Source organism: Aricia agestis, chromosome 6, assembly GCF_905147365.1.
Source record: "Aricia agestis chromosome 6, ilAriAges1.1, whole genome shotgun sequence".
In the NCBI taxonomy this organism is placed as follows: domain Eukaryota; kingdom Metazoa; phylum Arthropoda; class Insecta; order Lepidoptera; family Lycaenidae; genus Aricia; species Aricia agestis.
In genome coordinates this window covers 17,421,885-17,441,194 of record NC_056411.1, presented here as the reverse complement: position 1 = coordinate 17,441,194, position 19,310 = coordinate 17,421,885, and the positions used below count along the sequence as shown (strand labels likewise).

Sequence of the window (19,310 nt, the reverse complement as noted above, 5' to 3'; positions counted from 1 at the left end):
GATAAAACACGAATAAAATGACATTTTCTAAAAATGATTCCTAGCTAGATCGATTTATCGCCCCCGAAACCCCCTATATACTAAATTTCATGAAAATCGTTGGAGCAAATTCCGAGATTCCAATTATATATATTAAATTAAATTGCTCGTTTAAAGATATAAGATAAGATTATTCAGGTAAAAATCTACAAAAATGTATATTCAGAGAAATTGATTCTTAGGGAGTCAGTACATAATTTGGTCGCGTTACGTCAAAGCTAGCCGTCAGATTACAACTTGACATAATCCGACCAATATTATGACGTAGGTCCGTCAACTGCCTAGAAATCTATTTACAAACATATTGTTATCATAAAAGCTACAAAAACTAATGAAAATGAATTAATTTTCAAAGAAATGTTTCTATTTAATGTTATTGATTCGTAAAATAAACAACAGTTGTGACTGTACACCGAAATCAAATAAGGGACTGTTTCACCACTTCCTGATAAGGCTATCCACCAATTAACTTGACAGATCAAGTATGAAGAATCTGTCAAAAAAGTTGTGAATAGCCTATTAGGCACTTTATCAGAAAGTGGTGAAACAGGCCCTAAGTGTTGTTTTACTAACAAAGGTTTAAATAATCAAAATAATAGTCAAAATTAATATCTATATATTTTATTAAATAAGAACTTATTTTTAACATTCTGAAGGTACTGTTGAAAAGCTACATACGAGTACAACAATTTATTTACACTATTTAAAATACATGGCCTAGAGATAATGTATATTTTTCAATAAGAAAATTCAGTATCTGAAAGCCAAGAACAGCCTTTATTCATCTTATAGCATAGCAGGGGCAATCTAATTATATCCAAGCAGGTAAATATACATTTTAGATACCGATTAAAAAGTAGAGTATAGGCTTATTATAGAATCTTAAAATTCCTGAAAATTTAGCAAACCCATTACCCAACTCAAGTCCATCGGCAAATCACGTAGGTACTATGAAAAGCATCTACCCATGAGTCCATGTGGTGGGCCTTCGTAATTGGATAAACCACATCACGACTATTGAATTGTCATAACCCGACCGCATGATGTAGGTCCATCAATCAATTTCTAGGATGGTACAATGATATAAGGTAGGATATGACGCTTTTGTCTTCTTCTTTCAATGATGCTATCTCGTTCCTATAGTTTTAAAACGCTTGAACGAGAAAGTATTATTTTCATACATGATTAAAAGAGACAAGAGCGACTACAGAGATAGGTCAACGTTCAAATTTCTCAGTGATGGGCTCTTTCAAAAGTATCATCATTTATCACTTATCTAGCATAAAACCTTCTCCCTGGAATTCACCTTAATCCTCATGCCATGACCACGCCCACCGACTAAGCTACGGTGGCAAGACAATGCTCTCAGCCGAGCACTCGTTTAATATGGACATACTCGATCGAAGGCACTGTAATTAGAGCCTGTAGCCAAGACGTTTTCTTTATCGCTTCTCTATAGAATTGCTGATCAAAATGTATGGAATTGACATAAGACGAGTCGAACGTCAACGTCATATTGTCGAACGCATCTTATGTCAATTTCATACATTTTGATCGGCGAATCTATAAAGAAGCGATAAAGAAAAAGTATTGGCTAAATGGGTAGGCTCTTAATCGATATGCAGGTATTTGAAGGTACCGGGCATGCCGGCATAGTTCTGATTAAAGTCAGCCCTCAGCCGCAGCGCCTCGTTTGTCTTTGCCGTGTTCATCTCGCGGAGGTATTCCAGAAACTCCTGCTCCGATAACGCGTCCAGCCAGAGATCTGAAAATAAGTAAAGTTAAGCATTTGTGTATTAACTATTAACCCACATTTTTTTTTTGTTGAGTACTAATATATATTCTGTGGTTGAGTTATGAACGCAGTCTTGTTCTTAAATATATGGTTGTGTTGCACCAGAGGCGTGGTTAAAGTTAAAGTTATGGTCAAAGTTATGGTTATAGTTAAGGCTAATTTAACTTTAACCTTAACTTTGACCACAGAATTTGACAGAACACGTTGCTGGTCCGACAAGGCTTTATAAGAACGTGGGCGGGGGCGCTGCTGGTAAAGGAGAACTGTCAAATATGGCGTTTTTGTGTGATGACAGCGTGAGTTCCTTTTTCGCCACGTGCATTTAAAGCCTTGTCTCAAAAGCAACTCTATGGTGATGGTTAAATATAATAATATATCTTGATGGCGTCAATTTTTAACTTTAACCAAAGATTTGACATTTTGCATTGTAGTTAAAGTTATAGTTAAAGTAAGTTGGTACAACCCACCCTAAATGATCTAAAGAACACGACTACATTCATAACTCAATACGTAATTTTTTGTGGGATGATACACAAATAATTAACTGGTCCAATTATTATTAAATTTACTAAATAGTTTCTACATAAAATTTGCTAAAGATTATACAAGTCATATTTCAACGTTACAAGACGAGGTGATTTGTGGCTTTTCTGAGCGTAAAGATCATAATCAAATAGCAACGTGCAGACGCAGTGCGGTGTGTTTTTAAATGACCCATACAAAAGTGATAGCTAAACAAAATATGCATTTAGGACTAGAAGTTGTTCGCAACTTTCTTTTCGACAACATCGATCAAAGCATACCCATATAATACTTTATTAACAGCGGTTTAGCTGTGTTCAGTTTTTGCTAGGTGCGAAAAGTATGTTTCATGATTCTTTCAAACATTCCTTTAAGATTAACTTGTTAATTTAGTATAATTATACTTTTGTTTATAAATTCCAAAATATCAGGTATTTTATAATCGTTTTGTGTAAACAATGCAAAAGTTACGTTATTTAAAATGCATGAAACAAATAGTTACCCGAGCGTACCATTACAAGAATTACAATTAAATCTGCAGACAAAATTCCGATGGTGAAAAAGTATGCACTATGCAATCCCACCGACATAATATTTATGACGTTATATTACCAAGAACCTTATTGTACAAGTATATTGTATTTAAAATGGCTTTTGCTAATAAGTAATGACAAAAAAATATATATTTTTGAAGTGATATATATTTTTGAAGCACTCCCAAAGTTTAACTTGTTTCTACTTTCTTTTCACTTTGACTTTGCGTATTATTATGTCTCACGAAGGGTCACCTGTTTGGCTGGCTTATTTATTATGTCTGCAACAAAATGTGCTATCAAAACAACTATTTTAGCAACAAACGCCTCCGTGATCTAGCGGTTAAAGCGTTGCTCTTGACTCAGTCGTGGGCTCGATTCCCGCGTTGGAAACGTGTTATTTCTAAGTTTGGTTAGGACGTGGTTAGGACAATGCGGGCTGATCACCTGATTGTCTGACAAGTAAGATGATCCCTGCGTCGGATAGGCATGAAGAAAGTCGGTCCTGCGCCACACTGTCCCACTGGGTTATGAGAGCAAAAGGAATAGTCAATAGAGAGTGCTCGTGTACTGCGCGCGCACACACTTGGCCACTATAAAATTGCTCCAGCGTGACTGGCCTGGTTTCAATGAAACCGGCCACCGGCACCGAAACCGGTGTGAGGGTATTATATAGCAACAAACCTTGAATATCCCTGATGGACTCCTCTTTCCCGCCGTAGTCCATCGGCAGTATCTCCCTCGGCAGATGCTTGTGCAGCTCCTCGCAGCTCTTCACCACCTCCATCCGTGACGCCACCTTCTGCTTCACCGCCGACTTCATCAGCGTCATCAGGGTGCAGACCAGCTTGGACGCTGTTAGGACGTACACCTTCTGGGGCCGCATGCCGAAGCCGTCCTGAAAGGTCAACGCTTACATATCAAAGATCTTGCAATGATAGAATTTTGTACTGTCAGCGATCCTACGATGATGACCTACGTCATTTGGTCAAATTATATCAATCTGTTGGCTGAGTTTGACATAACGCGACCAAACTACGAAGGTCCCCCATCTGCCTATGAATCAACTTCTCTGATAGTACATTTATAACAGGTTTTTCAGTGACGGTTTCAAGTCTTTCTATAAAATTTTGTGAGGACGGGAGAGGGGTTTCTTTCGAAGACGACATATTCTTGCTAGGTCTTACTCTTAGGACGGGGCGGTTTTGTGGGGCCACCGCCGCCCATTGCACCGAGTCCTAGAGAGAGAGCCGTGATGCTCAAGGTGTTCCTGCGCATCGCGGCCCCCCAAGTAGCGGGGTGGTTTCAGGTCTGTAGATGATCGCTGGTAGAATTGCGGTAGGTTCTATCGTACCCGAAACTCTGCCTTAAGCGATGAGTGAACTACTTGACCGATTGAAATAAAATTTGACACAGATATAGAATAAGCCACGGAAAAGGACACAGGCTACTTTTTATAACGGGAAAGTGTACGGGTCTTGCAGGATTTCACTTTGCCCGAACAGAGTTTCGAGAAACGACCAGCACAAAGTTTTAACTTATCGTTCTTCAAATTACTAGACTTCACCTTCAGGAGGACTATAATAGTTAATTCTTTGCGACGATTGCGGAATCTTATGGTCTACTTTTATAAAAATTCCACATTGTTTCATGCAATACTACCTATATATTACATACATATCTGATTTATACATTGCGAATTCGAAAGTATCATGTCCTCGGAAAAGAAATCGCGTTTGTTAAGTAATTGCGCTCATATTATGAGCAGATTAGAGGTATTTCATAAGTTATTCTAGTATAGTTTTAATTAAGTTTACGAAAAATTTAGGCAACATTTTTTGTAATTCTAATTTACTAATCTTTCGCATTTGACCGCACGTCTTTAGATGTTGCTACGTAAAGGAGAACCACGCTGAAACTCTACATGCTGACCGAAATTAATGTAGCCTATGTCTATGGTCTACCTTAACTAGGCCTTTACATCCGTTGTGGATGATCTATACAGTATTTTTCAGAGCGAAGTAACCACTCCTCAAATAATTGCCTGGGACAAGATTTTTAAATGTCCGTATGGTTGCCCAAGCGCATACGGCATTCTCGCATCATAGTCGGTCTAGTCCAGAGGAAAGAACTAGTCAATACGTCTGGGACCAACTATGTGCGGGTTTCCTCACGATGTTTTCCTTCACCGTACGAGCGTCCGTATTATGTACTTGAAATCAGAAAATGTCTCATTGGTACACGCCTCCACCCGGGTTCTAACCTGCACCCTCTAGGAGTGCGAACGGAAGGTCTACCCATTAGGCCACGGACGCTCCGTGAGCGTCCGTGGTCTACCTTATGACTAGCCTAAATTTGATACAAGTAATTTTTCGATAAAACTCTCGACTGCATGGCTTCTAGTTTCACATGTAAATTATTTCATTCACGAATGCAGTCATTGTTACTTTGTGTTTAAATATATCATCCGTAGTGAATACGCGGTGTGTTCGAATGTTGAAACAAGGAAATGATTAATTATTAACTTTATCGATATTTTATACCCTTACTAATATTATAAATGCGTTAGCGTGTCTACTTGTCTGTGTTTGTATGTGTAACCGTCAATAGACTGTACACAAACTTTTCATCGATTTTGATAAAATTCGGTATGGACGTACTTTGAGTTCCAGAAAAGAACAAAGGATATTTCTTATTTAGTAAAATACTCGCGGGCAACATCCCTACTATAATAATATTGTAAACGCGAAAGTGTATCTGACTGTCTGTCTATCTGTTACCACTTCACGCTTAAACCACTGAACCGCTTTTGATTCTTTAAATTCCGGGAAAGGACATAGGATCCTTTTTATCCCAAAAAAGTGTACGCTTCCCCGCGATGAACGATTTATTGTGCCACATAGTTGCGGTTGCGGACATCAATTAGTCCAGTATCTTTATTTTTCATCAACTCACCATGATGATGGAGGAGTGTCTTTTGATGTCCACCACGTCTATACCCCCGATGAGGTCAGACAGGTTGGCGTCCATGAGGTCCACGATTACGATGGCCTTGCTGAGGTAGTCGTTGAGTTTCACGTAGTCTGCTAGCTGGAAATAGGAAGAATTTCCGAAATTAGAAAGTATAAGATCATTAAGAATACTAGATGAAGTCTGGAACTCCGTTACGCTAAATTATTTTATAATAAAATAATTTAGCGGGATATACAGGGATAAAAAGTATCCTATGTCCTTTTTTTAGGCTTGAAGTGGTAACAAACAATAACATACAGCTGATAGACACTTTTACATATTTTATAATAATATTTGTATGGAATAATATTGTACCATAGAGGAAATTGATTCCTAGGCAGTTGACAGACCAACGTCATTTGGTCGGATCATGTCAATTTAATGTTAATACTTAAGGTACGCGCAGTTTATCGGCGCGTGCCGGGGCGTGTCGGGGCGGATCGGGGCTCAGCGCAGCGCAAAATGCGCTATAGCCTATAGCACACCATTGCCGGGCCGGGTCGCATCGCATTGACGGATTTTGAGTATTCACTCGATATATCAAAAACGTTGCTATATTCTAGTAAAATCTACTAGACCGTGTTTTAGCTTCTACCGAAAATCTACGTTTATTAATCAATGTATTCTACGTGGTTAAAACTAAAATAAAACTAAAATGTTTATATTATGTACTGTCTTCATTATGCATTTTAAATTTTTATATTATTTGTTATATAATATCGATCTTCTATTAAAATTTACAAAAAATTTTGGACTACTAAATCGACATTCATTCATTTGACCTCAAATCTACCAAAAAGTGGAAATCTATGTGAAGTGTGGTCACACTGTTGCCGGGGCGTAGCGGGTTTGTCGGGCCAGGCCGGGCCTTGTCGCAATGACGAAAATCCGCTGCGCCCCGACACAGTGTGCGATACGCGCATCTGCTTCCATATAAATTGTATAATAATAATAATATATAATATCTATGGACGCTTCACACCACGTCAGTCTGGCCCCGTGCTAAGTACCTAAAGGACTTGTGTTACAGGTACCAGACAACGGAAATATATTTAATACTTTTATACTATACATATATTTAAGATTTTTATTATATCATACACATATTTAATACACATCCAGACCCGGGAACTTTGAAAACTCTTTGTTCCGTCGGCGGGATTCGAGCTTGAGCTACCGACGCGCTCACCACTGAGCCACAGAGGTCGTCAAATGGAGGCGGATTTTTGCGATGAGCCCCGCTGAGGTGAGTGCCGGGGGCACGGCCCGTCTCAATATGCTCACTCCTTTAATTGTCATCTGTCGGTTGGGTTTGACGTAACGCGACCAAACTATGTAGGTTCCTCATCTGCCTAGGAACAAACTTCTCTGATAGGACATACCAAAGGCCACACATTTGTAATCGACCGTTATGGTCGTCAACGATCTGTCCTAATTCGTAGCTTGAAAATTCATACCCACTTTATATTCAAACTAGTCATAGTACTATCAGAAATAGATTCATAATAACATGTAGATGGTGGACCGACATTATCTGGTAAGATTACGTCAGCTGACAGACCACCATTGCCTTGACATAAGTCGACCAAATAACGTAGGTCCACCATCAGTCCATGAATCAATCACTGATAGTACCATCGAAGAATTTGTTTCATAGGCAGTTGACGGACCTACGTCATTTGATCGGACTGTCAATTCCATGATAATAGTGATCTGTCGGGTGGGTTTGACATAAATCTACCAAATAACGTAGGTCTGCCATGTGCTCGTGAATCAACCTTTCTGATAGTACATACAAAAGTAGCCTATGTTAAAACTCACAATGGTAAGATATCGGAGGGCGTTCATGGCGTGTTTCTTCATGGAGCCATTGTCGTAGATCTTGCAGACGTACACGCGGCAGAGATCCGCAGTCGGCTTTGGCAGGAGGACTGTGACACTGTAGATAATGAAAGTTTAAATTATAACATCTTTAAGTACTTACAAAAGTTTGAAAATGCAAAGGCTTTTTTTAATTTGCTTACAAAAAGATTTGCAGTGCATAATGTGTTTACAGACGTTTGGTCCTTGTCTGACGCGTTAGAAATTAGACTTTAAACCGGGAAAAAATTTAAGAACTATGACGCCGAGTATACATAATTGTTGTGTAACTTTTTATTAGTAAGGGTGCAAGACTACCCACACTAGCCTAGGGATAATATTATAACGAACAGATTGAATGAAGATGTCATTAAAATCGGATCAGTAGCTTCAGTAGTACGGTAGAACATAAATGATAATGTCACAAAACTAGAATGAGTAAAATATATAAATAAAATTAATAATATTAATATTTTGCTTGGCGGTTTTAGACATAAGTAATTAAAAAATTATCTTATAAATTGTAATTTCATCAGATGGTAAAGAATATCTCAATTTTAGTGCCTAGATTTTTAACTGATAAGTTAAAAATCTAGGCACTAAAATTAACTATTTAAGTATCGGATTTTATTGATCTTTGCAGTTGGCTTTGGAGTAGTATTTTTCCTGATGACCTCAACCTGCTACCTAACCTAAGCAATAAATTATGGAACCTAAAACTCAAGTTATTTTTATTGCTTATCCCACGGTAGCATATTATTTGTAAAATTATTGATGTTAGTATAACAACCGCTAAAATCATATTAAAATTTGACTAGTAACTACTGTTAGAAACTGTATGTTAGCTTTCATCAAAATAAAATGCAAGTATCAGAAAAATTGCTTCATAGGCAAATGGAGAACTTACGTTATTTGGTCGGGTTATGTCAACCCATATTTCAATATCATCTAACAGATCACGACTAGCACTGACTTGACATATTAAGTCCACCGAATTACCTTGGTACGCCATCAGTCTATAAATCAATTTCCTGACGGTATACCGTACGAAATAAAATGTCTATAGTATGTGAAGTGCCTTTGCTTCCATCATATTACTAGCTAAAAGCCGAGCTGGACTTTGTGAGGAATCGAGTCGTCACACCTTGACTGACTGATAATAACACATCTACATAAATATAAAAAAACCTTGACTGACTGATGATACAACATCTACATATAAATAAAAATTACTATGTTAAGCACAAATCAATAGGCGTGATAGTTTTTCCGTAAAGTGTACCACAAAATGTACAGGTTGTGGCTCGCTTCGCTTGCCCTGTCAATTCAGTAAAACCTTGCAAAATAAACTTTATGAAATCGATGTAGCAACAGTAACAGCTAGTAAATACAGCCAATGGCGTATTGATTGCTCTGATCCGTGCAAAATTATAGGAAATACGTCTATCCAAATTACAGCAATTATTCGAGAGCGTTTTAAGGCGGTATCTTTACAACTTCCGCCGAATTGCATACATCTATTAAGCTTTTAGATAAATTAAACCAAGGTAGACGCCTGGGATAGACGATTATCTTTCTTTATAGAAAAGAAGGCATTTATAGACATTTATTTTGTCCATCTCTATTTAGGCGGCGTCATTTGCTATGCGTTTAAATACTACTATACTAAAAATACTTAGATCAATACTTGATTTATATTGAGAAAGTATAACCACAGAAAAATCAGACACTGCTGTACCTCTGGTTCGTGCTAGTAAGAATAATTTAATTTATTTAGATTTTCAAACACAGATTAAAACTTCTACTAAATAATGTTTGTTGATCACAAACTTTTTGAATTACTGTTTTAAAAAAACTACCGCGTTTATCACAAAAGGACAAACAAACGGGGATCCTTAGAGTTACCTCGAACAAAAATCAACTCACAACCTCTCACAACAGGAATAATCGTCAGAAGAAGTCGGTTTCAATTGGAAAGGAAAGAACTATGGTTCCTTGGAAAAACTTAAAACAGGATCAGTCGTCAGGAGAAATCGGTTTCAACGGGACAGGGGAAAATTATGGTTCCTTGGAGTTACCACGAAAAAAAAACTCACAAATAATCTCTCAGCCCGGGGAAGTCCCTCTTCACGTCGTACTCCCCAAAGAACTCCGGCACCAGGGTCCTCATGGTGCAGATCTTGTCCAGCATCGCCTTTGACCGCTCCATGGAGCCCTTGCACGTGATCAGCGTCGTCTCCAGGTAGTGACGAGCTACAAGCAGAGGATGATGGTTTAAAACAAGGAAGGGCTAAAACCAGGACATTTAGGGAGTGATGGGTTAAAATCGGAGAAAAATTTAAACTGAAGATACAGTTTTAAAAATTAAAGCAGTCAGAGGCGAGCTCTGTCCACACTATGCGCTTTCGTCTTCAATTTTCGTCATCTTCTTTCATTCACCTTTCATTTCGTTTTGGCGCATTCAATAATTGAATGCGTCAACGAACGCAATGCCAACATTGTCATTTTTGTTTTTTGGATACAGTCAGAGGGCATGCATCGCGGGCATGAACAGAAAAAGGCACAGTGTGGACAAAGCTAATCAGATTTAAATATGAAGCTTCTTTCAAGCAAAAATCAATTCTTTGCTATTTTCCAAGTTACGGTTCCCTCGAGGTAAACTCAAAGAACAAACATAAAATTTTTGCGAGTACGTAATAGAGGGATAGATAAGATATTTAAGGGCTCTACCAGCCCTTAAATATCTGATCTATCCATAATGTTATGAGGCGAGCTAGAGGCGAGGCATATGCACTGACGATAGCACAATTTGGTAAGTATTAGAAGAAATGAGTGTCACGCAACTAACATTACGACTTTGTTTACATAACAATGAATGTGCTGTGGTCACGAGAGCCGGTTTCAATGGAACCAGGCTGCTAGTAAAATATTAAATAGGTACCGTAGATTTCCATTGAACTTAAAAATATAAGTGAAATCACTGAAAACCACTCAAAACATAATATGACTATATAAATAGTAATTAGAAACAGAAAATTACTGCAGTAATTAGGTATTCCTAATGAAAAAGAAGTTAAATATTTATAGTAGGTTCTGGATACTTTAAGATATGACCAAGATCATATCCTAAACTATATCAAAACTACCAGGCACCCATAAATAATAAGCATCAAAACTTACGAATATCATGTTTAGTAAAGTGTCTCTGCTTCTGCACCCATTCTTCTAGCAGGTCTACTGCTGCCTCCATCCTCCCTGGTCCTTCCAGGTTAAACGTCTTCCGAACCTCATGTATCATGTTCGGTTTGAATAACAGCAGCTTCTTTTGACCCATTTTGATTCGAGAGGTGCGGCAGCTTGACTAAAGCGTTTAAACAAATTTTATATTTTGTTGCAAACGTGTTTTACTTAAAGAAGGGCTAAGAAAAATATTTTATCTGCTTGTATGTTAAATTTTTTATATCATTTTTCATCTTGAGTAATTTCTCCTAAATCTATTAAAAAACTTAAATCATATCAAACTCATATTGTATGTTGTTAAGAAAAAATAATCATAATTTTTTAGAGAACTCACCCAGACAAATAGCAGACGCACTATGCAGTAATTCCTAAGTAACTAAGACTTCATAAAAATAACACAATTATTCTTGTTTCGCGAAAACCGTACGTGTAGTCTCGGCAAAAATTTTAAAGATACAAATTCGTAGCGTTCTTTATGTTGTATAATAGCACAAATAAATAATATTTTAATAATATATAATAAATAATAAATTATACACAATATTTACACACCAAATATAAAAAAATACTAAAGCTTGATTCACAAAAACGGTGAAAGGATTTGAAAGTTTTTCGGTGGCGGGGAGAGGGACCGAACTTTAATTTTGAGTTGAACTTCGCAATGTGCGATGGAATCTTTTTATTACAAAATGAAATAATTATAAGAAAATATATAAACTTCGTTAATTTTAATTGCTATTAATATTAATGAACAATAATATTCTGTTCATATTAGAACAGAATATTAATTAGAAAATATTACGACTCTACAAACAACAGAAAGCGGTTGCTTTTTGATCTAGGTCAAAAAGCAACTTTAATCACTTATTAATACATAATATTATATAAGTAGTTATTATCTAACATCTATTCCATGTTTGGTTATAATCATACTATTATTATTGAGTGATACCGAATAGGTTTAAAATATTTCATTTTTAGCAAGTGACCGTTTTTTTCATAGAAAGTTCTTTCCTTTACCATTGCATGAATCGAATTACCAGATAGGCAGGTGCATTCCCGGTTTTTTTTAATGAAATAAGGGGGCACACTAGCTCACGGGTCACCTGATGGAAAGCAACTTCCGTCGCCCATGGACACTCATAATTCATGATTCATTTATTTCATACCATTTTACATTATCAGACTTAGTTTCTACTTTGGTCCTACACTAGGCACAGCCTGTCTTGCAGGTCCCCAATATTTACGGTTACGTAATATATTATTTTACTTATGAACATACATGAATTAATAATTTACAAAAAAAATGAACTCGCAGCATCAGAAGAGCTGCAGGTGTGTTGCCGGCCTTTTAAGAGGGAATAGGGTAATAGGGGAGGGTAGGGATGGGAAGGAATTAGGGGAGGGTAGGGAAGGGAATAGGGTAGGGGATTGGGCCTCCGGTAAACTCACTCACTTGGCGAAACACAGCGCTAGCGCTGTTTCACGCCGGTTTTCTGTGAGAACGTGGTATTTCTCCGGTCGAGCCGGCCCATTCGTGCCGAAGCATGGCTCTCCCACGTATAAAGTGTGTTTATCCTAGGCAGCGAATTACGTACATTACTTACCTCTCCGCAAAACGTCACTGCGAATTGTATCAGGCAACTTGGCTCCTTTTAGGTTTCATTGTTTGTAGAATTTGAATAAAAATATCGATCGCTATATTTTTTCCTGACGAGAGAAACGTAAGTAAGTCAATATTACTGTTTCATGGCCTACCGTTTTAGCCTACTTTACACTACACACGTGCTTAGACGAGTGCGATAATATGAGATAAATACACCCCAAATAAATACACCAAAATGGAATTTCACTAAATTTTATACAGGTGTAAATGTATTCTTTTGATTTTGTATAAATATTTTTGTTATGTTGTCTCCTCACAAGACACGGCGGTTTTTAAGACGGCTTCGCACTGTGCCAGTTTGTCGTTTGTTATAGTGAGAGTAGAGACTCTCGACCTCAGGGTCGTGATTTCGACCCCCGTCGAGTACAATGATTGATTGATCACATTCTTATTAGATAGATCATCTATCTCGAGTCATGATGAATGGAAACGTATGTTGGCGGGTTTTTACGTTATCGGTCAAAGATATTATAATACGTAACATTGATACGCAGACTCTCTCGAATAGGCATGATGACAATTTTTTTTTCTTATCGGTAATTGAAGGACACTTAAAAAATAGAAACATCGTTGAAAGAATGACTCTGATAGCTTAAAAATTCATAAAGATATGACAATTCAAATATCTCATAAAAAAGATCTGCCCGAAACGCTCCATACAAAGTGCTACGAAAGACTGACGTCAGTCTTTCGTAGTTTGTACGCATCGGGTGACAACTTTGTTCGATAGGTATATTAAATATTGCGTTTATGAAAGTGGTTTCATATCAAAAGTTGCTTTTAATTGCATAAGTTATCGAATTGTATACAAATATTAAGAAATTTAATTGAGACAAAAATCCACTTGAATATCCAACTTTAAAGGCGCATAACAAAAAAAATACAAATGCTATCAAGCTGAAATTTTGGGAACACTTACTTTTTACCGTGATTTCTTTATTTTATTAACAAAATTCGCTAATCTTTGACCTTGTCATCATCCCTATTGTCGTTAGCTACTGTCACATAAGTTTTAAAATATTCATGAAGAAGTTATTGTATTGATGATGATACAAGCACAGCATCTACCGTAGCATTGTGTTTTGCTTACACAAGAAGATACTGACAGTTTTAGCGACAATATTTTAGAGTTTTTTTTTTTGTTATAAGTAGACTGTATGTTATATAATTTTGTCTTTTCTCCTTAAAAATTAGCAATTTCTTTGTTATTCATACAGATATAAGCTCTACATAGTTTATGAAATTCTACAAGGATACGGAACCAAAATATCCAAGTTTACGTTTTTGACCTTATGCTCTGGCGCAGTGTAAACGCACTTTAGTAGGTGTTGCAACAGAAACTTGACGCAAGCCGGACAGTGGACACTGGTTAGGAAATATTGGCCAACGCTGCAGGTGCTATAATATCGAAATTAATGTGATTTACCTACTAAAGTACACCGGTAGATTATTATATTGATTACTAGCTGTTGCCCGCGACTTCGTCCGCCTTAACATAATAATATAATATAATAACAATGTTCGATAATTTTCCCCTTTTTGTGGTTCCTACAAAGGTTAAAACGGGACCCTATTTAAGCAAACGTCAAACGCAAACGTCAATAAACTTTCATGTTTCTAACTCAAGAAATGACGGACTTTCATTGAAATTTTCTACGCCAATTTCACCCCTTGGGGGTAGAATTACCAGAAACGCTTAAATACGTATCCATTCATTTTTAATCAGTAGCACAAAAATAAAGTTTCATGTTTCTAACTCAAGAAATGACGGACTTTCATTCAAACTTTCAACCCCAATTTCACCCCCTTGGGGGTAGAATTTCCAAAAAAGCTTCAATACCTATCCATTCATTTTTAATCAGCAGTCCAAAAATAAACTTTCATATTTCTAACTTAAGAAATGACGGACTTTCATTTAAACTTTCAACCCCTATTTCACCCCCTCGGGGTAGAATTACCAGAAACGCCTAAACACGTATCCAATCATTTTTAATCAGTAGCCCAAACATAAAATTTCATTTTTCTAACTCAAGAAATGACGGACTTTCATTCAAACTTTCAACCCCTATTTCACCCCCTTCGGGGTAAAATTTTCAAAATTCCTTCCTTAGTGGGTGTCTACTTAATAAAACAACCCTACTCACCAAATTTCGTGGCTGTAACTTTAACAGTTTTTGCTCAGCGATGATGAATCAGTCAGTCAGTCAGTCAGGACATGTAATTTTATATATTGATTATATACTAAAGAGTTTATGAAATTATTGTATTACAATTTACACTGTAGATCTGTGCTTGTTGCTACGTTTATCAAGAGCCATACATTTTTCCGAGATGAAAAAGGCCTTTGGCGAGACTTAAAGTATCTATTTCATACCAAATTTAATTAAAATTGATTGTGTCTTTATTGTGAAGAGGCAACAGACATGCATACATACTATTACATTCATAATATTAGTTTAGATATAAATAAAATAAACTATTTCGAATCAAGGCACTCTGTAGGAAGTAATAGTATTGTATTCAATTACTATTATAGGCCCTTTATGTTACTTTTTAATTTACCTTTCATATTTGAAGTGCCACAAGGGTTAGTCTTCGTGTTCCTGTGTTCCTGTTATTGTATTTTTTCTTAAGATACCCAAAGTACTCGAAAAGTTATATAGAGACGTGAGTTTGCACGGAACGTAGTATAGAAATTATTTTATTTCAGGCGCTTTTTTTTTATGAAATAAGGGGCCAAACGAGCAAACGGGTCACCTGATGGAAAGCAACTTCCGTCGCCCATGGACACTCGCAGCATCAGAAGAGCTGCGGGTGCGTTGCCGGCCTTTTAAGAGGGAATAGGGTAATAGGGGAGGGTAGGGATGGGAAGGGGAGGGAATAGGGGAGGGTAGGGAAGGAAATAGGGTAGGGGATTGGGCCTCCGGTAAACTCACTCACTCGGCGAAACACAGCGCAAGCGCTGTTTCACGCCGGTTTTCTGTGAGAACGTGGTATTCCTCCGGTCGAGCCGGCCCATTCGTGCCGAAGCATGGCTCTCCCACGTTACAAAACGCTTGTTGTTATATTTGGAAAAGTTTTATGGTGTATACGCCTTCTGTAGTTACAACTTACAAATAATACGACATACATTATATAGAAGATAACTATTATAACTCGACACATATTAATATTTATGACAGTCGCAGTCGCAGACACAAGTAAAACACCAAAGAGTTCAAGGCTTTGTCATAGTTTTATTAGATTTATTCTTCTTCACTTCGATTGATTTTAATACACATATTTCCAACTCTTCTGTACCCATCTGGACATCTTCCATAGCCAATAACGCATTCAGTATCATTCTGTTTCTTCGCCATTATCACTTCTTCTACGACTTCTTGTTTCGTATTTTCTGCAACTGTATTTTTACCATCTTCTTCTCTTTTTTCTTCTTCTGTATCCATTATTATGAACTGTATTTCACTTTAGTACTGACGCTTATCTAATTTCTATTATACTACAGTCTTTAGAGTAATCTAATGAACTGAATCACAAGACGTCTTTATTTTCAGTGTTGCTACGTCATGAGTTAAAAATATATTGGGCATACTGGTCACATCAATACATTTTTGCTCGTGTGTGATATAAACTGTGGATATAAAGGAAATCCCACGGACACCTTTTCCTACTAGTGTCTATATGATGATATAAGGTACTGTGCTATGGATGACGACGACGACGTCGGGCGCAGTTGCAGATAAAAACTTTGGTGATAATCACGGATATTACACATGCACACATGCATACCCAAGTCGAAATAAATTTCTTAAAGGTTTTGACTTTTGCGGGTTCCTGGAACTCGAAAGTATCACCATATTTTTCATCTATGTAAATCGGCTAAGTGGCTTATGTGTGAAGAATGAAGATATTGAATACATGACAGACATATTATCGAATTTATTTTATACGGTTAACGACCTTTAGCCCGCGGCTTCGCTCGCGTGAAAAAGTATTATTATATACAAGCTTTCATCCCCTAGTTTTAACCCCTTGGGGGTAGAATTGATCAAAATCCTTTCTTAACGAATGCCTACGTCATAACATCTACCTGAAGGAGGACCACCGAGGTATATGGGACTCCCCGGGGCGGACGGAAGACGCACCCGGGACTACCCACTAAAACCCAACGGAGTTCCTGCTCCTAAAGGTGGGACTACGGGAAACGCGTGATATACCACCGCAGCCCCACCACCTCTGCCTCTTCAGGCTCAACTCGTGGACACCATTCTACATTACTCCGCGACGATGCGCTGGAACACCTAGCGCATCGTGGCCTACCCGGGACTCGATGTCATGGGCGACGGCAGCCCCATGTTGACGCCCCGAGCTCCCCTGCCAAGGTGGGACGTCGTGACCATGTCTGGCACTTGGTCTCCGCCTCGGCCTTCTCCGAGGATCGAGCGCCTCCGCCTCTCGCCTGCGATCCGCCTCCTCTTTCGACGACATTACCACTTCGGCGAATGTCTCAACTGCCCTCCAAGAGTGTTGGCTGTCCAGCGTCGCACGAACGATGGCTGGTAGCGTGATGTCTGGTCCAAAAGTGGCCTGTAGGGCCGCTCTTTGTCTGCTCCAAGCGGGACAGACTGGGACAGACGAGCAACGTGTGCTGCGCCGTATCCCGGTCGTCACTGCAGTGATGGCAAGCAGTGTTTTGCTCGCGTCTGGTCATGTCGCACAGGATACAGATGGTACGACAATGCACCGTTGTTTCTGATATTATTAATTTTGTATCGGTTCTTTGGGGTACGAACCTTTGTGGCATAGGCAATCTTGTTTTTTTTTTTCAAAATTTCCGAACACGATAAAAGTAGTATATTTGGATAGAGTACACTTATACAAACAGAAAATGTTATATAACATGGTATCCTAATGTGTCACGTTTCCGAGATATTTAGAAGTAAATATCGCCATATAAGTCCAAAAGACACAAATGCCGATCTTTACTTCCAAATATCTCGGAAACGTGACACTTTGCGATATCATGTTATATAACATTTTTTGTTTGTATAAGTGTCCTATATCCAATTATAGCACTTTTATCGTGCTCGGAAATTTTGAAAGAAAAATCAAAATGGCCGGCGGCTAGGTATGCCAGGCTCCATACAAAAATGTTCGAACCCCTTTGGTCTATTGCATTTTTTGCCGGTTTTCAACGTTTTATAAAGTAATTATTTCACAGTGCCTTTAAACCTGACAACACCTTAACCCTAGCCGATATGCTCGCTAAGATTCACTAAAAATTAGTCGAGCCGCTTCAGAGGAGTTCAATTACGCACACCGTAACACGAGAATTTTATATATTAGATTATAGTGAAAAATCATTCCTAACCAGGGTTCAAGTTAAACAATCCGCCAAGTGCGAGTCGGGCTTGCGCACGTAGAGTTCCGTACCACTATTAAACAAAATATATAGGAAAAATAATCTGTTTTTTTGCTACGAATAATAAAAACTAAGGAAAAGTAACTCCGTCAAAAAACATGCTCTACAATACTTGTCAAAAATGTGTACCAGGTACACATGTCAATACATTTGCGATATTTAAGGTGGCCTTGAGTGGTATCAGGCTGACGTTACATGACAGTTCGAAAGTGAGTTACGTTTCCTTAGTTTTTATTATTCGTAGGTTTTTTGTGTGAGTTTCGAACAAGAAGTTTACACCCTTTCGAACCCATCAATGACAAAAATAATAGAAGTAAAAATAATTCGTCAATAAACAAGATTATTTTTTTATAACTGATGATAAGCATTTTAATATGACGTTATTTCATCAAAATACAACTGGAGTTCTAAATAAGATTGATATCTTGCAACTAGTTCTAGGTACTACACTTAAGCCAAACCTTGGTGGTATTCGAATAATATGCCTAACCGAAACATTCATGAAAAAAAATTAGAAGGCAATATAAGGATATATGATTGTAAACTTACAACTTGCTTCTCACGCCATGCGCAAAAACGGGTGGATCATAAAATTGTATTCTCCTAAGAAAATATTTAAATTACAAATAACACATTTAAATAACAAAACTGACAAGAAAATAATTGCATGCGGTGATTGGAACGTAAATATATTAAAGGAATGAAATAAATATAAAGATAAATAATAATAATAACTTACCTATACTCTTGGTGTTTCCTCTATAGACCAAATAGCAAGTAACATTAACATAAATATTATGACTTAATAATATACTACAGGTATAATATTATAAAATGACATTAGTAATAATTGATAAGGTAGAACCAAATGACTAAAATAATTTTAAGGAAGCTGTGTGATTATTTTAAATTAATTGTATTATTTGATTAACTGAAATGATTAAATTTCTATTATAAATTAATAGTAAGTCCTGATTCCACACATCATTGAGGTAGAAATTGTAAAAACATAAACCTGAGAACATAATTGTATCAATTTCTTGGAAATAAAGGATATAAATATGAATATATGAATATAAAAATGAGCAAAAAAATTACAAGCACACCAGCGGAAACATAAATAAGGTGTTCTCAGAGTTTAAAATATTTAGTTGTAGATATTCTGACAAAATATGTAACAAGCAGTTCAGTCTAGGACTTACACGGAGTTAGTTATTAGTC

General features: G+C 37.3%; 1 protein-coding gene across 2 annotated transcripts; it reads right to left on the bottom strand.

The window, feature by feature from the left end:
• Window positions 1-1,601: 1,601 nt before the first annotated feature.
• LOC121728131 (alpha-tocopherol transfer protein-like) lies at window positions 1,602-16,198 on the bottom strand. Of its 2 annotated transcripts, none has more exons than XM_042116245.1 (7): window positions 15,908-16,198; window positions 14,922-14,933; window positions 9,858-10,014; window positions 7,723-7,840; window positions 5,845-5,979; window positions 3,574-3,787; window positions 1,602-1,804 (listed from the first exon to the last, which is right to left on the bottom strand). In XM_042116245.1, exons 3-7 carry the CDS (start codon window positions 9,968-9,970, stop codon window positions 1,650-1,652), a joined length of 735 nt encoding a protein of 244 aa, XP_041972179.1. In that variant the 5' UTR covers window positions 9,971-10,014; window positions 14,922-14,933; window positions 15,908-16,198; the 3' UTR covers window positions 1,602-1,649. The 2 variants fall into 2 exon arrangements, with proteins under 2 accessions (XP_041972179.1, XP_041972178.1); XM_042116244.1 differs by lacking the exons at window positions 14,922-14,933; window positions 15,908-16,198 and adding exons at window positions 10,942-11,122; window positions 12,609-13,167.
• Between the last annotated feature and the right edge of the window lie 3,112 nt (window positions 16,199-19,310).